Source organism: Geotrypetes seraphini, chromosome 3 (assembly GCF_902459505.1).
Source record: "Geotrypetes seraphini chromosome 3, aGeoSer1.1, whole genome shotgun sequence".
Classification (NCBI taxonomy): Eukaryota; Metazoa; Chordata; class Amphibia; order Gymnophiona; family Dermophiidae; genus Geotrypetes; species Geotrypetes seraphini.
Genome location: NC_047086.1, coordinates 347,522,171 through 347,549,490, shown reverse-complemented (window position 1 = coordinate 347,549,490; position 27,320 = coordinate 347,522,171). Strand labels below are relative to the sequence as shown.

Below are 27,320 nucleotides of genomic sequence, written 5' to 3'. Positions count from 1 at the left end.
GAGTTGGAGTAAACTGGAAATTTGTTGTTGAAAAACAGGGACCTTACGCTCAGGGATGTACTTTTGTAAGGAGGAGAGTTGTTGCACCAAATGCTTCATATAGAAGGAGAAGTGGAAGGTGTAATTATTAGCCCTGTTGGCAAGCATGGAATTCTGATAAAGGCGCTTGCCAAATTTATCCATCGTTCTGCCCTCTCTGCCAGGAGGGGTGGAGGCATAAACACTGGAGCCCTGGGTTTTCTTTAAGATGGACTCCACTAGAAGGGATTCATGGGGCAGTTGAGGTTTGTCGAACCCCGGGATAGGGATGACCCTGTATAAACTATCCAGTTTTCGAGGGGCTCCCGGTATCGTGAGAGGGTTTTCCCAATTTTTGTAAAAAGTTTCCCTTAAGATGTCGAGGACGGGTAACTTCAAAAATTCTTTGGGAGGTTGTTCGAAGTCTAAGGCGTCAAGAAAAGCCTGGGACTTCTTAGAGTCGGATTCCAACGGGATAGAAAGAGCCGCCGACATTTCCCTTAGAAATTTAGTGAATGAGGACTGTTCAGGTTTGGAACTGGTATCGACCATCGAGGGTTCCTCGTCCGTTGATGAAACCTCATCATCGGTACCGGGTGGGGATTCTTCCCATAAGTCCGGGTCCCTGACGTCGGTGTGCGCAGGACGGGACGGTGGTGTGGATGGCTCAGTGTGGCGAGTCTTAGAGAGAGATTTGCCAGAGCGCATCGAGACGGTACCGGGGAGGAAGACCGGTGCCGGTCCTGGTCTCGGGGGGACCGGTGTTGGTCTTGACGTCTAGGAGGGTCGGCGTCAGAGCGTGGTTGCACGGGGGGATTGAGTGGTTCAGCCGCAAGCACCAGCATGGACGTGTTCAACAGTACCGATGGTGTCGACACCGGTGGTATGGTGCAAGGCTCGGGCCGGTCCGGTACCGGAAGGAGTGGGGCCAATATTGCTGGCAACAAGTGTTGGAGTTGTTGCTGTAGTTGCTCCTGCAATTGGCTTTGGAGTATGGCCGCAATGCGGTCGTCCAGAGGAGGCACCGGTACTGCTTTTTTCTTTTTCGGTACCATAGGTGCCGCTCCATGCCCCGGCGATGAGGAGGCCGATGACGAGGCACTCACCGAAATCGGGGCAGAGCGTTTTCGGGGTCAGTGTGATGCCGGGAGGACCGGCGTCGCCGCTGTGGCAGGAGGGCGCTCAAGGGAAGTGGAAGGCTTCTTAGCCGGCTTACCTGGTGCCAGCGACCCCGAGGAAGGATCAGGCGTCGTCGAAGTAGTCGGTGCCGACTTTTGCGGTGCCGTCGACGGCGCGGCCGATTCCATGGCAGATCCGGTACCGAAAAGGATATTCTGTTAGATCTGTCTATTCTTTAATGTACGTTTTTTAAGAGTAGCACAGCGGGTGCAGGTGTCAGCCCGATGCTCTGGACCCAGGCACTGTAGGCACCAATTGTGCGGGTCAGTGAGAGAGATCGGGCGTGCACACCGCTGGCACTTCTTAAAGCCCGGCTGAGGGGGCATGAAGGGAAACACGGCCTCTGCAAAATCAAAACCGGAGGCCTGTATGGTGGCAACAGGCCCCGCCGGGGCCGGCCTGAAAAATAAAGAAAAAAGAAAAAGCGAAGTTTTTTTTTTTTTTTTTTAGAATGGAAAAGAAACCCGAAGGGAAAAGAACAAAAAAGAAGAAAATTTCGCGAGCGGGAAGGCAAAAATCAGATTTTTCAACAGCCGTTGAAAACACATGCGTCTTCTTCGCTCCGCGGAAATGAAGAAACTGGGGACCATACACTCCTCTGTCGGGCGGGAAGGCACTCGCGCATGCGCGGTGCGGCCAACCAGAACTTTCTAGTTAAAAGTGTCCGTACCGGGGCTCCGTCGGTGACGTCACCCATGCGTTAAGAATATGCTGCCTGCTTGTCCTGGGATAATGATTTAATCATCCGTAGCCTATAAAAACAACTTCTAATCAGTGAACTTATTTGCTCGTGATAATTCAATTTGTGGTCCAAAATGACCCCTAGTATCTTTACCTTTACCTCAGATAAGCTTTAGATTAACATTATCAAAGCAGTTTATAATCAAAAATTTTAAAAAAAGAAAAGCAAGAAAAAGTACAATAATTCAATAAAGAAAAGAGTTAACAGAGTAGAACAGAAGAGTAAGAACTAACTCCATCATTATGTAGTGCCCAACACCCACTACTCAGAAAGGCAGCACTTGGTGTTTTAAGGCCTAAATGCTTTAAAGAACAAATATGTTTTAAGCTTAATTTTAAAAACAGGCAGCAAAAGTTCCAAACAGACATCTAATAGAAGAGAATTCCAAAGGAGAGGCTGTTGTATATACTACAGAGTCTCTTTCTAATAGTGGAAAGATGAATAGAGTGATGTGATGGAATCTGAAAGAGATTGGGAGGAATGGAGTGACCATGCAACAGGATAACAAAAATTTGGAGAGAGATGGGTTTGCCTGAGTGAAGAATTTTATAGTCCCATAAGATGCAGGAAGCCAATGCTCTGCTTGTAAGAGAGGGGTAACATGCTTGAAACATCCTTTGCCTATAAGAAGGAGCAAGGTAGCATTCTGTACCAACTGAAGGCAATGAACACCCTTCTAGCACCATGGAGCTGAGAATTACAATAACCTAAGTTGGAAATTACCAATGCATGAATAAAAACATGAAGGGTAGGAACTGAAAACAGCCGACAGACAGAGTATAGCTATAGTTTCAAAAAGAAGGTCTTAACAGGGCCCAAGATATGTAGGAGAAAGATAACTCCCAGGACCCACAAGGATTCAACCCCCAGGAGATCATAACCTGCTAGAGGGGAAGAAATCTTGAAAACCCAACCGGGTTGTGGCCTTTGATGACTATGGTTGCCCATTTCTGCCCTATTCTGATTAACACTGTAGCAAGTCTACATACTTGTTATATATATCTAAGTACTTCACCCTAATAACATCATGCTGTGAGCTAACTCTTAACCCACTCTTCCTATCCCTTTTCCTAGGGTGCATGCAATGCAACATGCATAGGCAGTTCATAGTCTGTTATTGAGAAAGACAGGGGGGAAACCACTGCTTACCCTGGATTGGTAGCATGGAATGTTGCTACTCTTTGGGTTTTGGCTAGGTACTAGTGACATGGATTGGTCACTGTGAGAACAGGCTACTGGGCTTGATGGACCTTTGGTCTGACCCAGCAGCTGTACTAATTAGGTTAGCAGGGTTTAAAAGAGGTTTAGAAAAATAGAGGCAACCTTTGTTGCATCAGTCTCAAGCATATTTATATAGTAAATTCACCTGTTCCTCAAGAAAAAGGCATCTTATGCTGTGCAAATAAATATTGCCTTTGCTTTTTAAGCAGGGGTTTTAACTCTTCAGGGGCCTTCAGCTATTATTAGTAGTATATTGCTTCTGAAGACCAAAGGATGAGGATTTAGAAGGGATTCTATAAACTGCACTGAAAAATGGCTGCCAGAAAAGATTGATACTAAGCGCTATTCGGTAAAGGGTGTGCGCCCTTACAGGACCGTGTGGCACCGATTCCGCACACAACTCTTGGTGCTAGACTTATGCCTACCGAAGCCTGGTATAAATCCTAGTATCCAAGTTAGGAACGCCCCTGACCCGTCCATGCCCCTCCCATGGCCTTCCTCCCTTTTAGGACGTATGCTATAGGATTTAGGTACCTAGTATTAAAGAATAGTGCACAGCTCCTAACTGGTGCCCATTAACGTCAATAATTGGTTGTTAGCATTCAGTTATTGAAGGTTAACAGCTTGGCAGTCAATTACGTGCACGCGTATCTCAGAATGGTGCCCAAATCCGGGGATTAAGGTATAATTTTAGGAAAGTAGGGAATAAGCATACCTCTTTCAAGGTTTCAACTCTATTTTCTAGAAATGAATAAGCACACCCTTCCTGTCTCTCCTAGTGCTGAGAGGTTCAATATCAAAGAAAACCCCCAGAAAAGTAACACATGACGTAGAAAGCAGAGTGATCTACAACACTGACTCACACTCGCTCTAGGTCTGCAGGCATCTACAGCTCACCAGCTCTAACTTTTAGAATTATACCCTAAAACTCCATAATCCTTTTCAGGAACAACATCCCATGTAATATGGCTAAAGAGCCACAAAAATTCAATTTTTACAAAATAAGAAAGAAAAAAAAATTGCTCATACTTAAGAATGGTACTGGGGGTGTAGTAGAGAATGACATGGTGACAAAATTCATCACTGTTCCCGTCCCCGCGGATAACCGCGGGAAATAATCCCATGTCATTTTCTAGTGTCTATTTCAACCTCGGTCCTTCTGCACCAGCATTCTTCAAAGCAAAGCTTGCGGGTCAGTGGTTGTGCCCAATTATACTCTGATTCTTCCCTCTCTCCTTAAAGAATGACATGAAGATGGTTTCCTGCGGTTATCCGTGGGGACGGGAACGGTGATGAATTTTGTCACCGTGTTATTCTCTAGTGTGTAGCTCAGAGAAGAAAACTGCCCAGCCATTTTGGCTGGTGGGTAGTCCCAAGATTCACCTGGACAGGGCTGTTCTACCATACAGGGGGAAAACCAAAAAAAGTAGGTACTACCTGGGTTGTCTTAAAAAGGCAAGAGATGTCACAAAAAAACTCCAAAAAAACAGCATACCTAGGCGATGATCATAAGTTTCCATCAAGGCAATCTTTTCCTTTGCGCTCTCCACCATCTCCATCAATGGCTTCAGATCAAGCCTGCTTTGTTCCTGGCTGACCATCTGTATCAGCTGAATCACCTGTGTTTCCAGCCTCGTGGCTTTGTCTATCTGACCGGCGAGTGTCTTTTAGTTCAATGCAAATGAAATACAAATACTCATGTCACAAATATGCAAGTATTTGATGTCTACAAAGTTGTAAAGTGACAGGAATTACACTGCACTTTAGCTGGAGGGAATGCTTAAATGTTTAATCCTCTGAAAACTCTATTTTTTTATGTGACATTTGATGAGTTTTCAGAGCCATACGAAAATTTTTATGACAGCATTAAAAAACAGCAGGAATAATGGTATACCTAGTGTTCCATAATGCATATTCTCTTAAACACCTTTAAGGGAGTTTTCCTGGGGGCATGTTTGGGCAAGATTATTCAGCTGACTATCACTAGCTAAATTTAGACCAGGATATTCAATGCCAGGCCATGTCCAGACACTGGATTTGAATATCCAGTCTGAATAGACATTTACTGACCACCAGTACTTAATACAGATCTCACTGATATTCAGCTGGGGTTCACATAATATGATTTCTCAGTCTCTGCCACCCTCCCCCCTCCTACCAATTCTAATTTTCCCTCCCAAACTCCCCCAACGTGAGCCAGGCCTTTATCTCCCAAGAAGCTCTCCTCTCACGCCCCAGTAGTCCTTCCCCTTCCCTAGGCTTATCTTAGCATACCTGGTGATCTAGAGAGTAGTCTGGGCAGAAGTGAACCCCAACTGCTTCTGCCCTTGCTGGTCTGAGTGCAAAATGACAGTTGTGATATCTAGCAATAGAACTGTATTCGAGACCATAACAAGTGCTTTTCTAAAATTCCAGAGACTATTGATTATTGGTGACATTAGCCTTCATTTAGATGATAACGCTAAAAAGGATGTTATCGAATTTAGCAGTTTTCTCACCTCTCTGGGTTTCCCTCTTAAGTCCGCTCCAACTCATGAAAAAGGGCACTCTCTCGATATCATTAGCTTTCTTGATCTTACTGATCATAAAACTTTAGTTAAGGATATTCATTGGGAACAAGTTCCATGGTTTGATCACTTTCTGGGTGACTCATGTCGTCCTGTTTTTATGCCCCATCCTGGGGCTCAATCTTGTACTCCAAAACTCATTACCTTCTAGAAGAAAATCACGAGTGAACAATTTTGGTCCCAATTTCTCAAACAGTTTGCTTTCTCCCTCAGAAGTCAACTGGCACAATTGGGTAAACCTTTCTGAGTCCACCTATTGTTCAATAGCTCCTCTATTGACTAAGACTGTTTCTTACTCTCGTAAGGCTCCCTGGTACCTTCTTTATCACAGAGAACTGAAACAGAAATGCCGAGCACTGGAGCGTAAATGGAAAAAATCAAGATCTCCTACTGACAGACAGTCATGGAAGGATAGTATCAGGTCTTATAATGCAACATTTAAAAAAAGCTAGGGAAAATTTCTATGGTGATAAAATTATCAGATCCAACAATCAAAGTAACACCTTGTTTAACATCTGGCGCTCGTAACTACCAACAATGACTCATCAATACACCCTTCCTCCCCATTAGCGGATGACTTAGCGAAATTTTTTAACGAAAAGGTTGCTGTTATAAGAGACTCTTTTCCATCATTAGTTTCTTATAATTCTCTGGTGCTGGGTAATACTAATCCAATCGCAATTCCAGCAGATAGAATCTGGACAGCCTTTGAGTTTGTATCTGAGGCCCAGGTTGCAAACCTGTGTCATAAATTAAGATCCTGCAAATATGCTCTGGATCTATTCCCTTCATATCTATATGAGAAAATTCCTACTCAGGTCATTTCATTCCTTACCAAACTTATTAATTCTGCCTTATCATCAGGTCTTTTTTCTGCAGAGATGGGTCACATTGTTCTGTCCCCACTATTGAAGAAAGCTGACTTTGATCCATCCTCACCGTCTAGCTATCGACCTATAGCAAATATTCCTCTACTGACCAAAATGCTAGAGCACAGTTCTTCAACCGCCGGTCCGCGGACCGGTGCCGGTCCACAGAAAATTCCTGCCAATCCGCACAGGACCGGCGAGATGGACCCGTTAAATTTTCTGCCCCGATGGTGTTTGCAGAAATCTTCTGTTCCTCCCAGCCTCGGGTGATTAAGACAGGTGGTCATTCCCTCTGTGAGTCTCGCCTATGCGGAAACAGGAAGTTGAAACAAAATAGGCGGGACTCAGAGAGGGAAGGTCCCGACGTTTGCAGCCTGTCTTGATCGCTGCCCCTGCTGAGTCGACGAAGAGGGCCGCGGGGAAAGTGCAGGCAGAGAGAAGATGGTCAGCGTGCGCGGGGAGGTCAGCGTGTCGATTGGGGCCATCAGCAGCGTTTGTGCTGAGTCTGCCCACGTGCAGGATGCGGCGGGTAGGGGCCTCCGACTCGTCTTGGGCGGCTGGGCCTGCGGTGCAAAGCTGTTTTTGCCGGCTTGGGGGGGGGGGGGTCGCGAATGTGCAGGGCACAGCAGGAGTAAGATCATGGGGAGCCTTCAACAGTGGCTGTCTCCTCTCCTAGCAGCTCTGTACTTACCAGGGCAGTGATTCACTTTGGCAACTTCCCCTTTCCTCAGAGGCGGCAACGGACCCAAGGCTGCCTAAGGAAATCACTGCTGCAGGCAAGTACTGAGAGCTGCTGGAAGGAGAGGAAGCCACTGTTGGAGGCTGGGAAGCTGATGGATAAAGGGAGAGCTGCTACTGCACCTGGAGAGAGGTAGAAAGAGAGATGCTGCTGGGAGGAAAAGAGGGAAAGAGTTGGGAAGAGAGCTACTGTTGGATAGGGGGGAGGAGGGAAGGGAGAAGGGAAAAAGGAAGGAAACAGCTGGCAGGGAGATTAGAGGAGGGAAAGGGGAGAGACAGGAATGAGAAAGTAGAGAGAGATTGATGCTGGAAATGGGGTCAGCAGAGAAATGAGAGAGGGATAAAGATGCTAGATCTGGTGTAGGAGAGATAAAAATGAAGAAAGCAGTGAAGCTGGAATGAATGATGTAAAAAGGAGAGAGGAGGCACAGGCTGGATGGAAAGGGGAGAGGGGCATAGAAAGAAGTCAGATACATATGGAAGGGGGAGAGGCCAGACAGTGGATGGAATGGGCAGATGCTGGAAGGAAGAGTGGAAAGAAGATGAAAGCAGAGACCACAAAAGGTAGAAAAAAATCATTTTATTTCTATTTTGTCATTACAATATATCAGATTTGAAATATATATCCTGCTAGAGACATAACTGTGGACTGCAAAGCCTAACACTATTCCTGTCATGTGTGACTGCAGTATTCTGTTAGCATGATATTTCTGTGTAGCATTCTGTAATAATTTGGCTTGTTCAGTTTTCTTGATAGTAGAGGGGATATATGTGAAGGGGAGGGGAGACAGGGGTTTTGTTGGTCCTTGTTCTGAATATTTATATTTATAAAATGACAATTGTACAGAATATTGTTTCTTTTTATACTTTAATAAAATACGTTCAATATAAAATCATAACTGAGGCTTGTGCAGATGGGATCAGATGGTTTGTGGGGACCGAGCTTGCGGAGATGGGGCGAAAATGTGTTTTTTAAAATTTCGGTCTTAGTAGTTTGCCGGTCCACAAAATAATTCTTTTATTTCTGCTGGTCCACGGGTGTAAAAAGGTTGAAGAACACTGTGCTAGAGTCCATTATATCCGCTCAGCTTTCATCATATTTAGAGAGATTTTCCATTTTTTTATCTTGCCAACATGGATTCAGACCTAATCTCAGTACCGAATCTCTACTCATCTCAGTAATCTCTAAGATTCAGCAATTGTAAGCACGTAATAAGTTTGCAATTTTGCTACAATTCGATCTATCGGCGGCCTTCGACGTCGTTCACCATGATATTTTGATTTACCAACTTTCTGAGATAGGTATTGATTTCACAGTCTTAGACTGGTTTTCAAAATTCTTACGATCTCGCTCATATACTGTTAATATGAACGGCATCATGTCATTCTCTTGGAAGCCTTTATGCAGAGTCCTGCAGGGATCACCTTTATCACCTATTCTTTTCAACATCTATATGACTACTTTGAAACTTTTCCCTTCATCCCCCTGCGAAACACTATTTACGTATGCAGACAACATCTTTGTTCTCCTTGAGAATGACGAACCTCACTAACTTCATTGGGAATATAATAGAATGTATAATGAAACTTTAGTCTTGGGCCCTTACGGTACAAATGAAATTGAACGAGTCCAAAACAAAGTTACTTTGGCTTGGCCCAAAATTAGAGCAGCTACCTTCGTCCATTCTGTTGCCTTCAGGATCCTCACTGCAGATTGAATTCTCAAGTAAAGTTCTGGGTGTCATTATAGATTCATCACTTTCATTCACCGACCATCTTAATTCTCTGGTAAAAAAAAATGTTTTTAGTTTCCATATGTTGAGGAAAGTGAGATCCTGTTTCCATCATCAACACTTTGCTGTCCTTGTTCAATCAATAATCCTTACGAGGCTGGATTATTGTAATTCGGTCTATTTAGGCTTGACCAAGAAAAGCTTTCAGAGACTTCAATTGATCCAGAATATTGCTGCTATGCTGATCTTTGCAAAAAGTAAATTTGATCGTGTTTCTCCGCTCCTGCAAAATCTTCATTGGCTTCCTATAATTTCCAGGGTTTATTTTAAATGTGCCTGCTTAACATTTAAGATCTTGCATGGCATCCTTCCTCCTTTAATTCCCCTGTCTTGGCATTCTGTAAGATCTGACATTATCAGATCTACAAAAAGATTTAAATTGTCCTTTCCTACGCTGAAAGGCGTTACCTACATTGGCAAATTAGGGAAGTCTCTACTTTTCAAAATTACTGAGCTGTGGAATGATTTTCCTATTCATCTGTGTGATTTGGGTTCTTTCCAACCATTTCGAAAACATCTGAAAACTTGGCTATTTTCAAAGTTGTTAATTCCGCTCCTCTCCATACTATTCCAAATCCATATTGTATCTGTTCTCTTTTCTAATTTTCTTGTAAACTATGCCAAGTTCTACTGTTATAGAGAAGATGTGGTATATAAGCCTAAGGTTTAATTTAGTTTAACTGGAAGACTACTACTAGAGGTCATGGCCACCATTTTGCATCCGGAGCCAATATGGGCAGAAGCAAATGAGATATACTTCTAGTTGGACTAACCTTTAGACCAGGGGTGTCCAACCTTTTGGCTTCCCTGGGCCGCATTGGCCGAAAAAAAAATGTTTCTGGGGCCGCGCAAACGCTGCAGCAAGACAGAGGAGTGAGCCGGAAAGATGGTAAACAACCGGAGGCAGCGGAGGAAAACACTGCATCGTCCTTGACCAGGGCCAAACAAAATACTTCACGGGGCCGCAGGTTGGACACCCCTGCTTTAGACCCAACAGATAGGCTAAGATAGGTCCAGGAGGGGCCTATTGGGAAGTGGGAGGGGAATTCTCTTGAGGGGAGCTTGGGAAGAGCCTGACTCATGTTTGGAAGGAAAGGTCAGGAACAATATCAATCTTGTTGGGAGGGGGGTCTAGGAGGGCACCAATATTATAATGGAGGGGGAGTGGGAGGGGAATCAAATCTTGTTTGGGGGAAGGAAGGAGGGGAGAACAATAATGTTTCAAGAGGGCACCTGGAAGTTACATGGGTGCTGACTGATATTCAGGGACAGCACCTGCATAGGTAAGCAACCAAAATTATGATAGTATTTTGTCACTTAGCTATGTGGTCACAAGCATTAAATACTACTGCCACGTGCATAACTCCTGGCTTCTCCCCTCCACTTACCTGCTTTTGAAACTGCTGATTAGTGCCAATATTCAGTGGCAATGCATGGTTAAGTGGCTGGTCTACTCAGCATGATTTATCTGGGCTGCAGCCTCTCTTGCCCCATTAAACCCTTTTGAATATTGTGCTCTATGCACCCCCTAGTGCCCTCCACTTCTTCTGCACCCTCACTCGTGCCCTCACTTCTCCCCTGTACCTCTTTAAATCTTCGCCAGCGCAAGCAGCTTCTCCTGCCTGCTGCTCACACTGACGTAAGCTCTCTTTCCGACATCACTTCCTGGTCCCACGACCTGGAAGTGATTTCAGAGAAGAACCAGGCCAGTGCGAGCAGCAAGCCAGAGAAGTTGCTCATACTGGTGAAGATTTAAAGAGGTACTGGAGGGGAGGGGCAGAGAGGTGCCGGTGCCCCCAACAAGATGGCACCTTACTATGCCATTGGCTGTATATTTCTAAGAATAAGCTACTTATACAAAAGGCATAAACATTCATGGTGAAAGTGAAAGTACACACATACTTTGTCCTGTGTGGACAGTTCGAACATTGCTGCTATAAGGGATCATTTATTAACAGCATGTGCTAACTCGTGCTATTGTCACAAGGACAACTGCAGAAAAACAGGCCCTACAGCAAATAAAGCACATTAACAGTGTTAGCATGCAATGCATGCTAGTATGTGACTCCTCTTAATGAATCGACCAAGAAGAAGCATTGCTAACTTTTTCGGATGCGACACGGACAAGAGGTCACAGACTGAAACTGAGTGGCAGCAGGTTCAGGACGAATGTCAGGAAGTTCTATTTCACACAGCGCGTGCTGGGAATTTGGAATGCTCTCCCGGAGGATGTTGTGACAGAGATTACTGTTCTGGGATTCAAGCGCAAGTTGGATGCACACCTTCTTGCAAATCATACTGAGAGCTATGGTATATCTGGGACTCCAACCAGGAGTACCTAAATGGGCTGCCGCGTGTGCGGATCACCGGACTGGATGGACCTCGGTCTGATCCGGTGAAGGCTTTTCTTATGTTCTTAATTACTTATGCCAAATTTCTGAAAACTGAGACATATTTCAGTATAATTAGTGAAAGAACATGCTGAAATGCTCAGCAATGCTGTTCTCATAATAAAAGGAGGGAATCAGTTCAAGATGGATGGTTAGTAGCTCACCTGTATGCTTGGGATTAGGTTCCCATTTGTGCCAAAGAGCTGCATGAACTGTCTGAACTCCTTTTCACACTTTTTCATAGTGTCTGCCAGCTGCTGGATCTTATTCTCCTTCAGCTCCAAATTTCGGTAGAGATCAGAGATCTAATACATGGAACACAAAGAATACATAGTAGAGGCTGATCCACAGTATCATGTAAAATGTAAAGTTAATTGCTTTCATAACCATAGAGATGTGACTGCATCCATTTATTAAAAATATACAGTATATCTTAAGAACTGCCATTACTGGGTCAGACTGATGGTCCATCGTATCCTGTTTCCAGCAATGGCTGATTCAGGTTATAAGTGCATATTAGCAAGATTCCATGCTAATGACCCCAGAGACAGCAGTGGGCTTTCCCCATGTCTATCTTCATAGCAACAGGCCTTTAGTTTCCCCTGCTTCTTTTCATCACATGTATAAAATAGGTCAGTTTCTGTCTGGTAATTTTGCCTTACAGGGGTGCCCAATAGGTCGATCGCAATCGACCGGTAGCTCGCTAAGGCAAAGTGAGTCGATCATCCAGGACTCCCTTTGCCTTGGCGATCTATCGGGCCGATCAATCTTCCTCTCCCCGACGTCAATTCTGCCGTCGGAGAGGAAGTTCGGGCCAGCCAATCGCTGCCTGGCTGGGCGGAACTTCCTCTCCGACGGCAGAATTGACGTCGGGGAGAGGAAGATTGATCAGCCCGAAGCAGAGAGAGCATGGGGCGGCGTTGGCGTCGGCTTTGGGGCCTGTTATCCATTGGTGGCGTTTGGGTCCTGTTCCCCGATGGCAGTGGCAGTGGCTTGGGGAAGGGCAGGGAGAAAGAAAGGGGTGCAGGCAGTCAGGGAGACAGAAGGAAAGAAGAGAAACAGGAAGGGGGCATGAAGAGAGAAAGAAAGAAAGGGCAGGGAGAGAGGAAGAAAAAGTTGGGGGAGGGAATGAAGTTTGGATGCACAGTCAGAAGAAGAAAGTGCAACCAGAGACTCATGAAATCACCAGACAAGATAGGAAAAATAATTTTATTTTAAATTTAGTGATCAAAATGTGTCTGAATTTATATCTACTGTCTATATTTCACAATATGGTCCCCTTTTACTAAACCGCAATAGTGGTTTTTAGCGCAGGGAGCCTATGAGCGTTGAGAGCAGCGCTGGGCATTCAGCGCAGCTCCCTGCGCTAAAAAATGCTATTGTGGTTTAGTAAAAAGGGAGGGGGTGGGTATTTGTCTATTTTTGTATGGTTGTTACTGAGGTGACAGTGCATAGAGTCATCTGCTTTGACCTCTTTGAAAAAACCCCGGAATAGGAATGATAATTAACAATTCTATGCGTACAGTGTGCGTTGTGTTTTTTTTAAATTTTATTGTTGGTAGATCATTTTGACTTGGTCATTTTAAAAGTAGCTTGCAAGTCAAAAAAGTCTGGGCACCCCTGATCAAGGACATCTTTGCTGGTGATCCTAGCTGTCCATGGGATTCGTAGAAGTCTTCTCCAGCACCACAGCTCAAAGGTATTGACTTTTCTTCTACAGTGGTACCTTGGTTTATGAGTGCACCGGTTTGCGAGTGTTTTGCAAGACGAGCAAAACATTCGCAAAATCGGCGCCTTGGAAACTGAGCTTGCCTTGATTTGCAAGCGGTGCCCCCCTGATCCGGCTCCCTCCCCCCGCTCGCGTCGCACCCCCCCCCGCCGCGATCTGGCATCCCCCAGCACCCACCCGAACACGCTTACCCCCATCTGGCACTGGCACCGGCACCAACACACAGGACATGCCGGTGCCAGTGCCCGAAGATCTGCGTCTTCTTGTTTGCTGGGCCTTGAGCATCTGCGCATGCTCAAGGCCTTCGAGTTCACACAGATCTTCGGGCACCGGCATGTCCTGTGCATTGGTGCCGGTGCCAGATGGGGGTAAGCAGTGTGTTCGGGTGGGTGCTGGGGGATGCCAGATTGCGGTTGGGGGGGGTGCCACGTGAGCGGGGGAGATGCTGGATCGCGGGGGGGGAGGGTGCTGGATCGCAGGGGGGGATGGCGGATCATGTGGAGGGGGACTTCGTGAGCGGGGGGAGCAATGCCGGTTCTCGGGGGGTAGAGCAGCGTTGCTGGCTTTGGGGGGTGGGTGGGAACATATCAAGCGAGTTTCCCTTAGTTCCTTGGGGAAACTCGCTTTGATATACGAGTATTTTGGTTTACGAGCATGCTTCTGGAACAAATTATGCTCGTAAACCAAGGTACCACTGTATCTGCTTTCATGAGTATTCATGACTCGCAGCCATATGTCACGATTGGGAACACAATGGCAGTGATCAGTTTGTTTGATGGTGAACCCAATAACCCTTTGGACATATCATCAATTAATATGAAACTTGAAAAAATACATCAATGGCTGAATAATAATAGACTAGCACTTAATATCAATAAATCAAATGTGATGCTTTTTCCCTGGAAGGATAATTTAAAACTTAACTTTCCAATTACTATCAAGGGTCTTCCATTGCAACAAGTATACAACATCAAGATTCTAGGAATTATTTTTGATCACAAACTTTCTTTTCATGACCACATCAGTAGTATTGTTAAATCCTCTTTCTTTAGGCTTCGTCAAATTCGTTCTGTTTCTCAATTTCTCTGCTCTAATTCTCTCAATATTCTTATCCACTCTCTTGTTATTTCCAAAATAGACTACTGTAATGCTCTGTTTAACGGAATAGCTCAAAAGGAAATCAAACGTCTACAGATCATTCAAAATGCGTCCATTAAGCTCATTTTCAAAGCTAAGAAGTTCAATCACGTAACACCCCTTCTTAAGGAAGCCCACTGGCTTCCAGTTGCCCATCGGGTAACATATAAACTATGTCTGCTTACATTTAAATCCCTTCTTTCTAAAACTCCGGCTTTCATCTACAAGTTATTAATTCCTTACACCTCTAATAGAACATTAAGATCCGCTGATCAGCATTTGCTAACGATTCCTTCCCTTAAAATTATTAATACTAGACGACAGTTGATCTTTTCAGTTACGGCCCCCCAAGCTTGGAATTCTCTCCCTATCCATTTAAGGGAAGAACCCAATATAGAAAAATTCAAAGGTAAACTAAAGAGTTTTCTCTTTAAAGATGCCTTTGTAAACTAATCATATAGTCTTTGAACTAATTTTATTTTTCTTTCCACAATTTTATTGAAGTAACTTTTTTTTATCTTCCCTCTCCTTATGTATCTCCCTTATTTGTTTTTTTAACTTTTATACAAATTGTAATTCTCATCCATCTCCTCCCTTATGTTCCTAGTTAGTCAAATTTGTCAATAGTCTTGTTAGTCTTAGTCTTTTTATTTATTGTATTATTCCCCTTATTTTGTAATTTTATTATCATGTACATTGCTTAGAATTTAGATTAAGTGATTAATCAAATTATTATTAAACTTGAAACTTGACTGAGAGACGTCCTTGCACTTCTATATTTAGTCCATGCTCACCATGGCTGCATGCCCCAGTGCTAATCAACGCTTGATCTCTGCTGTCGAACCGCCACTGTGATCAATGAGGGACCCAAGGAAAACAAAGCTGTCACCCACTTCTATTTCTTCATTGTTGATCTTTATGTGGACTTTCTTCTTGGCAGTAGCCATGATTTTGGTCTTCTTGATGTGCAGGTAAAGTTCCATCTTCTCGCTTTCTTCTTTCAGCTTCAGGATCAACTTCTTAAGGTTGTTCTCACTCTCTGCCAGCAGAGTAGTATCATCTGCGTATCTCAGATTGCTGATGGCTCTTCTGCCTATTTTCACCCTAATACTTGAATCATCTAAATCTAGCTTCCTCATTACTTCTGCATAGAGGTTGAAAAGGAGAGAGAATGCATCCTTGTCTTGTACCCTTTTTGATCTTGAACCATTCTGTATCTCCATATCTGATTCGCACTGTAGCTTCTTAATCATAGTGGAGTGATCTGATTAAACTGATCAGGTGCGATGGGAATCCTATCACACTCAGTGCTTCCCAAGGCTTGTCATGCTCAACACAGTCAAAAGCCATGGTATAATCAATGAAGCATAGGTAGAGCTTCTTCTGGTACTCCTGCGCCTTTTCTATGATTTACCTCATTTGCAATATGATCATGGGTTCCTCTGCCCTTACAGAATCCGGCTTGAGCATCAGGAAGTTCTCAATCAAAGATATTGCCCAAGCGCCTCTGGATGATCTTTAGAAGCACCTTGCTGGCGTGGGGGATCAGGGCAATTGTTCTTAGTTGATATAGTCCCTGTCATCACCTTTCTTCAGCAGTGGGATAAAAACTGATCTTTTCCAGTCCTTTGGTCATGGGCAGCTCCTCCTCTAGATCTTCTAGCATAGTGTTGTCTTGGGACTGGTTTGGGCAGTTCTGCAGGGATTCCATCAATGCCAGGTGCTTTGTTATTTGGCAACTGCCTCAGCGTCCAATCCACTTCACTTTCCAATAGGTCTGGTTCTGCTTCCTCTTGACCCCAAGCTCTTCAGGGTAGTCAGTGCTGGTGCTGATGTACAATTCTTCCTCTGCTTGCCCTGGATTGGTAGCAAGGAATGCTACTACTCTGGGTTTTGGCCAGGTACTTGTGATTTGGATTGGCCATCGTGAGAACAGGCTACTGGGCTTGATGGGCTATTGGTCTGACCCAATAAGGCTATTCTTATGTTCTTTCCATCTCTTTTTGATGTCCTGCTGATTGCTAATTTCATTCCCATCACAGTCCTTGATGGTTGATTGGCGTGCTCAGAAATGCTTTTCCACTTGTTTCAATGGCAAATAATTCCCTAGTATAGCCCTTCTTATAGGCTTCTTCGAGGTTCATGCATTGAGCATTCAAGGAAGTTGTTCTTGTCTTTCCGGGCTGCTCTTTGAAAATCAGTATTGAGTTGCCTCACCTCATTCAACCTTCCCTTAGCTCTTGCCTCGCTCCTCTTATTAGCGATTTGGATGGTAGTTGCGGTTAAACAGTTCCCACCATGTACTAGCTTTTTGATTACACATGCAAACTGGCAAATTATGCATAACACTTTAATGTATTTTGTGGTAAGCCTTTTTCACATACATTAGGGCTTAATACTTTTAATCATCTTTAGTTAATTGCTTTCATAACCATCTTTCACAACAAATGCCAAACTGGTTTACAACATAAGAAATGCCTTCAGCGGATCAGACCATAGGTCCATCTAGTCCGGTGACCCGCACATGCGGCGGCTAAGCTAGGTGTTCCCTGATGAAGACTTTGTTTACCCGTATTCCTCAATGTGATTGGCAAGAAGGTGTGCATCCAACTTGCCCTTGAATCCTAGAATGGGATCTCCATCACAACCTCTTCCGGGAGAGCATTCCAAGCGTCCACCACTCGCTGGGTGAAACAGAACTTCCTGACATTTGTCCTGGGCTTGTTGCCCCTCAGTTTCAGTCCAGGTATGTAACAAAACTCATGACTGGATTCTCTAATATCACCAGTAAAATTCAACTGGTCGCTATAGCAGCTGCAAGTCTACTGATTTAAAAAAGATGAGCCATTCTGAAAGAACCGTGCATGCAAATTAGGTTCGCGGAGGGTCACCAGATTTACATGAAATCAGTTGCTGGTGACAGTGATCAGCACATGCGCAGATTAGTCCAAGGGAAGAGGCGTAAATGTGAGCATGTGCTAGGAAAAGCTACACCGTTGGCACACATATCATAGGCATGGCATGGGTGGATAGGAGGGGCGGAGAACAGCAAACACTATGTTGTTGTATCAATCATAGGCATGCCAGTGCTATTGGATGGAGGGTGAGATAGATGACAGGAGACTTTTACAAGTTGTGAGACCTATTCCTGCATTTTGCTGGAGTTGCTGAAGTCACGGGCTTGTACAAACTGGTTTCAGTTCAGATGCTGAGATGCTAACATGTGGCTCATGTGAGTGTGTAAAACGGACTGTTCTTCTCAAGGACACAAAACAGTGCTGAAAAGACAATGAGCAATTTAATAGTGCTGAAAGGAAATGCAAGTCAGCAGAACACTCCATCCAGGAACCTAAGAACTGATAAAGAAATGCCAGGCTAATGCGCTGAGGCAATGATACTGATGTACCTGTATGAAGAATGGAAACTTCAAGAAGAAGAAAGTTCCAGAAGCTATGCCTGTCCAGGGCCCCCCAGGGAAGAATGGAGGCATGGACTGGGGTGAGGGTTAGATAGGCAGCATATTTGCTCCAATAGGGTGGTACATAATCACAGCCAGGTGATGGTCTTGCCAGACAAAGAAACTTTCTGTATAAAACTCCCACGCTTTGGCAGAGTTTCTTTAGAGAAGCTGTACCATACTTACAGAAATATGTTGGCACTCTGTTTGTATGAGTTTTTTTTCTTCTCTCCGTTGTATATGTCCAAACTGATTTATTTCTTATTTGCCAAATGCTGCTCTAATACTTATTATTGGAATAAAAAGTTATTTGCTTTGGAATATACAATGTAAGCCTTGTGTTTTTCCTTTATGATGGATCTCCAGTGAGGTAAAGTAAGCAGCCTTTATTTCAAGTGGAAGGGAGGGGAGGTGCCATCATTGGCTTTCAACAAGTGCACTTAAGACACACCTTTAACAGAAGTGCTCGTACTGTGAAAAGCGAGTCTCAGGCGCGTGAATCTGGCTGTGGCTCATTTATTTATTTATTTATTTATTTTAAACACACTATTCATATAAATTATAGTACTACATTTGCATGGCAGAATTGGAGTCTGCTAGGAAGCTCGGAGAAGACCACGATGAGCCATTCTGATAATCGGGCAGTAAAATCCTGGCATGCTAAATCGGCTGGAACTGGTTTAGCAACCATCGTTAAAGGAATGGTAAGTTTTGAGAATCCAGTCCTCAGTCCTGCTTATGAGTCTGCAAAGTGTCTGCTGGGCATGCTAAACACATAACAAGAACAATGGCAACAGTGTCTTACCTGTTCTTCTAACCTGCTATTCCTGTTCAAAACCAGAAGCAAGTGATCCCTCAGTGAATCATTTTCATGTTCTTGGATCTTTTTCCTTTTGTCCTGGGTGAAGGGAGATGTTTAACCAGATGATTAGAGTAGTATATTATGTAAAATCAGACATTCTTGGGGGCCCTTCTACGAAAGGATGTGTGGAATCCAGCTACTACGTGACCACACTGAAGGGTTTTTGAGGTCCCCAACCCTGTCCTGGAGGACCACCGGGCCAATCGGGTTTTCAAGCTAGCCCTAATGAATATGCATGAGAGAGATCTGCTTATAATGGAGGTGCCAGGCATGCAAATCTGCTCCATGTATATTCATTAGGGCTAGCCTGAAAACCTGATTGGCCCAGTGGTCCTCCAGGACAGAGTTAGGGACCACTGCATCACACCATGCATTACTGAATATTTCAGAATTTTTCTGTCAGGGGGTGTGGCATAGGCATGTTAGCCAGCGAGTGCATTACACACTTACTAACTGGCTAACACAGAATTAACTGGGGTCCACTTAACACCTCCTAAATTGAAGGCTCTAATGGCTGCTTTTACTAAGCTGCAATAGCGGTTTTAGCATGCGCTTAGCGCACGCAGAATTGCCGCGCACGCTAGACACTAACGCCAGCATTGAGCCGTGTAGCGAGGGTTTAGCACGTGCTAAAAACGCTATCGCAGCTTAGTAAAAGGAGCCCTAAGTGCTTCTATGATAGCTGGGAGCAGGTTCGCACCTTAATCTGGCAGCTAAATTGGACCCCTCAATCACCAACTTACTGACAGCATCAACTGACATCAAAGCTTTCCGAAAAGAAATCAAAACCCTGCTATTTAAGAAATTCATCCAAATGTACTAACCCCTTTTTCTTTTCTCCTCTCTCCCCCTCCCACTATCCTCCCTTCAAAATTATTTCAGACCTAACGCTCTTAATTGTATTCATCTTCCTGAAACGTCTAACTATCTTCTTGATGTAATAGGCCCAATGTATTTAATTGTATCCCTCATCCTGGAAATGTCCAGTTATCTTTAGATGTAATCCGCCTAGAACTGCAAGGTACAAGCGGAATAGAAGTCATTAATGTAATGTAATGTAATCTGAATGTTAATGTACAATTTACAATAAACAATAGCGGGAATGCTCTTTCTTGATGCAGCGTTAGTTTTGGACTTGCCGTGTGTTAAACTCCTTTGCTATAGTGTGCTAAACCCAAAACGTAATGCTTTTTGTAGAACCGCCCCTTAGTTTCAATGCACAGGAATTCTAATTTTATAAACTAAGGGGTCCTTTTACTAAGACACGCTAGCCGTTTTAGCGCCCGCTAAACACTAACATAGGACTGGAAAACAGCTAACGTTATTCCACTCCACAAAAAGGGCTGCAGGACAGAGACGGCGAATTACAGACCGGTAAGTCTCACATCCATAGTATGCAAACTCATGGAAACACTGATCAAACAGAAACTTGATACAATCCTGGATAAAGAAGATCTACGTGATCCCCATCAACATGGATTTACCAAAGGCAGGTCCTGCCAATCAAATCTGATTAGCTTCTTCGATTGGGTAACAAGACAACTGGATGCCGGGGAGTCCCTGGACGTAGTGTATTTGGACTTCAGCAAAGCTTTTGATAGCGTCCCACACCGCAGGTTATTGAACAAGTTGAAATCGCTGGGATTAGGGGAAACACTAGTTGCATGGGTTAAGGATTGGCTGAGCGGTAGACTTCAGAGAGTGATGGTAAATGGTACCCCATCCAAAACATCGAATGTGACCAGTGGAGTACCACAGGGCTCGGTCTTGGGTCCAATTCTATTCAACATATTCATAAGTGATATGACCCAAGGGATCAGAGGAAAAATATCATTGTTCGCCGACGACGCCAAACTGTGCAACATAGTAGGTAAAAGCACTATGCCTGACAATATGACACAGGACCTACTACTATTAGAACAATGGTCATCGACTTGGCAGCTTAACTTCAATGCTAAAAAAATGCAAAGTGATGCACCTGGGTAAAAGAAATCTGTGCAGGACTTACACGTTAAATGGTGAGACCTTAGTTAGGACCACGGAAGAACGGGATTTAGGAGTAATCATTAGTGATGACATGAAAACTGCCAATCAGGTGGAAAAGGCTTCCTCTAAGGCAAGGCAAATGATGGGTTGTATCCGTAGAGGTTTTATCAGCAGGATGCCAGAGGTCATAATGCCACTGTACAGATCCATGGTGAGACCTCATTTGGAATATTGTGTTCAATTCTGGAGACCACATTACCGGAAAGATGTGCTGAGAATGGAGTCAGTTCAGCGGATGGCCACCAGGATGGTCTCGGGGCTCAAAGATCTTCCGTATGAAGTAAGGCTGAATAAATTGCAGCTGTACTCACTTGAAGAACGAAGAGAGAGAGGGGACATGATCGAGACATTTAAATATATCACGGGTCGTATCGAGGTGGAAGAGGATATCTTCCGTCTTATAGGACCTTCTTCCACCAGAGGGCATCCGCTGAAAATCAGGGGAGGGAAATTTCATGGAGACTCCAGAAAGTATTTCTTCACTGAGAGGGTGGTCGATCATTGGAATGAACTCCCACGGCAGGTGATTGAGGCCAACAGCGTATTAGATTTCAAAAATAAATGGGATATTCATGTGGGATCTCTAATGAGGTGAGGGCAGGGGGTGGTGAGCAAAATCAAAGAGAAGGGTCAATGGAGTGGGCAGACTTGATGGGCTTTGGCCCTTTTCTGCCGTCATTTTTCTATGTTTCTAGGATATAATGGACGCGTTAGCGTTTAGCACCCACTAAAATGGCTAGTTGAATGAGTTGAGAAACTGGTGGATGCAAAGATTAATGATTCACCGCTATATTATCTTGTTTCTAGCTTCTATATCTATCTTTAAAGTTTAATTGTTGTAGGTTGGAAGATTCATGAACAATATATACAAAGATGGACAAACTAAGCAAATACGTAAGTAAATTTTTAAAGAAAAAACATTAAACTAAGGTGTCCTTTTACTAAGTAAATGTTACATAAGAACATAACCCTTGTAATACTGGGACAGACCAAAGGTTCATTAAAACCAGTACAGTGTTCCCCGGGTCATTCGCGGTCGGCGGTTCGTGGTCCCGGTCATTCGCCTCTTTCTGCACTAAGTCGGGCCTTATCCAATCAGGAGCTGCTTTGACAGGCAGCTCCCGATTGGTAAGGTCCGACTTAGTGCAGGAAGAGGTGGTCGGAGCATACAGCGAGTGATTTCCTGCACTCGCTGGCGCTCTGGCTGCTCTCTCCTGCTGCCCTCTCCAGTCTCCCCCATGAAAAACCGTATTCGCGGTTTTTCAAGATCGCGAAGGTTCCTGGAACGGAATCCCCGCGAATATCGGGGGAGTACTGTATTTGCTGTGTGGGATGATATCTGCTCTCTACTACAAGTGGAGCTCGGACTAAAGAGGACTGCGAAGAATTGCAAAGGGACTTGAACAAACTAGGGGAATGGGCGACGAGATGGCAGATGAAGTTCAACATTGAGAAATGTAAAGTACTACATGTGGGAAGCAGAAACCCGAGGTACAGCTATACGATGGGAGGGATGTTATTGAAGGAGAGTACTCAAGAAAGGGACTTGGGGGTAATGGTGGACATGACAATGAAGCCGACGGCACAGTGCGCAGCGGCCGCAAAGAGAGCAAATAGAATGCTAGGTATAATCAAGAAGGGTATTACAACCAGAACGAAAGAAGTTATCCTGTCGTTGTATCGGGCGATGGTGCGTCCGCATCTGGAGTACTGCGTCCAATATTGGTCGCCGTACCTTAAGAAGGATATGGTGTTACTCGAGAGGGTTCAGAGGAGAGCAACACATCTGATAAAAGGTATGGAAAACTTTACACACGCTGAGAGATTGGAGAAACTGGGACTCTTTTCCCTGGAGAAGAGGAGACTTAGAGGGCATATGATAGAGACTTACAAAATCATGAAGGGCATAGAGAGAGTAGAGGGGGACAGATTCTTCAAACTTTCGAAAAATAAGAGAACAAGAGGGCATTCGGAAAAGTTGAAAGGGGACAGATTCAGAACGAATGCTAGGAAGTTCTTCTTTACCCAACATGTGGTGGACACCTGGAATGCGCTTCCAGAGGACGTAATAGGGACGTAATCCTTTCTTGTACTGGGGTTCAAGAAAGGCTTGGACAATTTCCTGCTGGAAAAGGGGATAGAGGGATATAGATAGAGGATTACTGCACAAATCCTGGACCTGTTGGGCCGCCGCGTGAGCGGACTGCTGGGCACGATGGACCTCAGGTCTGACCCAGTGGAGGCATTGCTTATGGCCTTATGACTTATCCATTGTCATACACCGCCATTATTGCAGGAGAATACGGCTCTTCAATTTCACTAACAAAGGAATCAGATAACCTGATGCATCTACTAATCCTTATAGCAATAAAGCTCATCCTTTCAAACTGGAAAAACTTGGAGACGGTGGAGTACGCTGTGTGGTGGAACAAAGTCTGCATGACTGTTAAATTTGAGCACCTTGCAGCTGAAAGGACCCACTCCTTGAAAAAGTTTAAACGACTGTTAGAATTTGCTAAATTGCCCTACACTACTACTCATTGATTTCTTCATAGCCTTGGGTTTCCTGAACAATGGATATTTGTAAAAATGTGTGCAATTGCATGATTCAGACATAATTTATTGCTTTCCTTGTATTTTTTAGAAGTAGTAACACTGTACACTATAAATATGACATATAGGTGTTATCAATTCTTTTGGTATTATTCTCAGGTCTTCATGTTTTGCTTATTTCCTTTCTTCATTCTTAATTTCTCTTTTTTTCTCTTTTCTTTTTCTTTATATATTATGTTATTAAAGAAGCATTGTAGCGCATTTTTCCTCTTATAATATGTATTGTATATTCCATGTTAGGTTACCGAAATTTAATAAAATTTTTATGAACTTAAAAAAAAGCAAAACAGTATCTTAACAGTGGCCAGTCCATGTCATAAATACCCGGCAATATACTAAATGCGTAAAACAGATTTTATGCTGCTTATTAAAAAGTAGTGGATTTTCCCTAGTCCATCTTAATAATGGCTTAAGAATTGTACTTTTAGGAAATTATCCAAAACTGTTTTAAAATCCTGCTATGCTAGCAGCTTTTACCACATTCTCTGGCAACGAATTCCAGAGTTTAATTACACGTTGTTCTCTGTACCTTTTCTAATTCTGCTGTATCTTTATTGATATGCGGTGACCAGAATTGCACATAGTATGCGAGGCCGGACACACCATGGAGGGATATAAAGGCATTATAACATTCTAATCTTTGTTTTCCATTCCTTTCCTAATAATTCCTAATATTCTTTTTTATTATTCTTTATTTATATTTTGAACATATTATCAAGAATAATCTTCTTGTACAGAATATGATTGAGTCAACATAATATAAAACAAATGAAGTAACAATTATATGACAAATTTACTATTTACTCATCAAAATTAAAGTCCCAAAATTAAATTGAGATCCAAGATGTTCCTGAGTGAGAATTATTAAAAGAAAAATAATAAATTCAAATTGCAATTAGGCGGTAAGATGAGAGTGGACCAAGAGTAAATTTATACATTGAGATCTTTTTTATCCCCTTCAAGGCCCTTCCTGGAGAGAAATCCTGTCAACTGAGAGGGCTCAAAGAAAATATAATTACAAGATTTATACTTTACAATGCATTTGCAAGGATATCGTAAAAGAAATGATGCCCCCATTGCAGTGACCCCAGGCTTAAGAAGCAAAAATTCCTTCCTTCGTTTCTGAGACTCCCTTGTCACATCTGGAAATATTTGAATTTTATGTCCAAGAAATTCTTTATGTCTGTTCTTAAAGTAAAGCTGTAATATCCAATTTTTATCTGGTGATAAAACCACCGTAGCTAATAGGGTAGCTGGAATAGCTACCTCCCTCATTGAAGATTCCAATAATAATGTTATATCCATTTGTTCACCCTGACCTTGTTGTTCTGATGGTCGCTGTTCTTCCAAATTTTTTGATGTTGGCAAATAATAAATTTTGGAAAAGGGAGGAAAGGCATCATTAGGAACATTAAGAACTTCACAAAAGTACTTTTTCAAAACTTCTTTTGCTGGTAAAGAGGGGATCTTTGGAAAGTTCAAAAATCTAAGATTATTCAATCGCATATTATTTTCCATCATTTCCACCTTTCTCCTAAGGTTAAGATTATCCTTAATCAGTGTCGTTTGGATTTGAGTTACTTCAATTATCTTTTTATCTATTTTTTCCACATTATTTTTCATCGATATATTTTCCTGTTTAAGTCCATTTATTTCATTTCTTTGTTCTAAATATTTCTCTTCTAATACTTTAATTTGTGGTGACAATGTTTGTCCCAGAGTAATTACCAAGTCCCAAATTGAGTCTAGGGTAACATTCATGGGTTTAGGAACAGAGAAAATACTTGCTTGCATTGTACCAGCTTCCACAACAGTGGCAGTCTTCTCTCTCTGAAAACCTTGCTCCATTTCAAATCCCCTTGTTGTTCTCACCGCAGTCACGTCTTCTTCCGGTGCTTCGCCCATTCCAGCCTCCCGGGAAACGAAGTCTGCCTCCTCGGGCTGGCTACTCTCCCGTGGAGAGCTAGCACGCTGCGGCTGAGGGGGCGGGGTTCTAGCATCGGGGCTCAGAGTCGACTCCAGCCCAGGGAAGCTTGCTGCGACCTCACTCCTCCCCGGCGATTCCAGCGGGCGACTCCCCGATGCAACTGCTGCCTCCTGGTTCAGACGCTGCAAAAAATCCTCCATAGACATCTGAAGAGAAGACTCCAGGCGCCTCGAGGCTCCAGAAGCGCCTTTCCCTCTCCTCTTCGGCATCGAAACGGCACCAGGTAAAAGTTTATCCGTTAGAATCTCTGGCAGCGTCTCACACGCTCTCATCGACACGCGGCCATCTTGAATCTAATTCCTAATATTCTATCTGCTTTCTTAGCCGCTGCTGCAGAGGGTTCAACATATCAACTATTACATCTAGATCATTTTCCAGGGTGGTGACTTCTAATGTGGAACCTTGATCACACCCACCTTCTAATGCTCAACAATTACCAACTTACATTTTTTCTATTGTTTATAAACTTTTAAAAACTCATTTCTGCCAACTTACATTGTTGATGATACTGATACAAGTAATTCTGAGATTTCATATGTTACAGTTCCCAAACCTATATCTGATTCTTTATGCTGGATTAGTTTAACCAGACAAATCCTAGTTAGTACAGAATCAAACCTGACTGTATAACTCTAATCCTCCAGCTGGGAGCTCCAGTCTCACAAAGGCTTTTTTCTCATTCTGTGCTTAGGACGTGTTAGCAGAAAAGACGGGAATACTCAATTCAGTGTGCTTGAAAAAAAAAAAGTGATTCTCACCAAACATGTAATTAAACTCTGGAATTTGTTGCCAGAAAATGTAGTAAAAGCAGTTAGCTTAGCAGGGTTTAAAAAAAGATTTTGCCAATTTCCTATAAGAAAACCCACAAGATAGACTTGGAAAAATCTACTGTTTATTTCTAGGATAAGTAGCATAAAATCTGCTTTACTCTTCTGGGATCTTTCAGGTAGTTGAACTTGGACTGGCCACTGTTGGAAAAAGGATACTGGGCTTAATGGACCTTCAGTCTGTCCCAGTATAGCAATGCTTAGGTTCTTATTCTGCAGTAAATAATACCTTTACAAGACAGCCATATTCTTTAAAGGGACATTCCAGCTCTGCCTCAGTACACATAGAAGAAAGATGATCCTCAATCTGTGAAGACAGAAACTCATAATCAGTTCATTGATAAGCATGTGTATATTTCTACAGTGATTTCAGATAAGGCATACCACGGAGCTCAAACCATGCTTAAAAATAAGTTTCTGAATACTCATCTGCTGCTAAAAGACCTTCAGCGGCTTTATAGATACAACAGATTATGTGTCAATCTGCACCCTATTGGTTTGTTTCTCTGGGAGGTTTATAGACCGAACAGAGCACTGCGATCTGAGGGGAGCATGAGATTAGTAGCTATAAAGCCGCTGTATCTTGCAAGGAAAAGTGATATGATGTGACACTGAGCCCTCAGGGACAGAGAAATTCCTACTGTACCAATGTACATTGTTTTGATAGTTTCTTATCTACCATTTGCAAGTAAGAAAGCTAACTAAAGTTACCACAACATCCTGTTGTTTCAATCATAAAAAATATGTCAGACAAAAATGACAAGGTAACAGTGTGAGCTTTTGCCTGGATGCTTTCAGATGAACAAGATCAAGGAATGTCTCCCTAACATTTGTCAAGGACATTTTTAAATGCTCAAGTAAGCTAGTGCCTTGTATTGAGCAGGAATTAAACATGAAATATAGGAGCTTCCTTTTTCCTTCACTTCTCTTGTAAGTGTCTTGTTGGATACATAAGAATTGCCGCTGCTGAGTCAGACCAGTGGTCCACCCAGAGGCCCTCTGCTTTCATTGTATTCTAATAGATCTCATACATATTTATTGGGGAAATCCTGAAAACCCGATTGGATTGCGGCTCTTGAGGAGGGACTTTGACACCCCTGGGCTAGGTTAATAATAAGTCCATTTGCAAAAGCAGAGGGCTGAGG

General features: G+C 43.3%; 1 protein-coding gene across 6 annotated transcripts in view; it reads right to left on the bottom strand.

The window, feature by feature from the left end:
- TRAF5 (TNF receptor associated factor 5) overlaps window positions 1–27,320 on the bottom strand; it is a 105,966-nt gene that overhangs the window by 19,701 nt on the left and 58,945 nt on the right. For 4 of the 6 annotated variants that reach the window (XM_033938116.1, XM_033938119.1, XM_033938120.1 and 1 more), the window contains exons 7-10: window positions 26,405–26,482; window positions 18,646–18,738; window positions 11,682–11,822; window positions 4,656–4,824 (exon numbers count right to left, since the gene is read on the bottom strand). In XM_033938116.1, coding sequence (XP_033794007.1) covers window positions 4,656–4,824; window positions 11,682–11,822; window positions 18,646–18,738; window positions 26,405–26,482 — 481 coding nt within the window. The remainder of the gene's footprint in view (window positions 1–4,655; window positions 4,825–11,681; window positions 11,823–18,645; window positions 18,739–26,404; window positions 26,483–27,320) is intronic. The other 2 variants (XM_033938122.1, XM_033938121.1) reach the window with 2 other exon arrangements.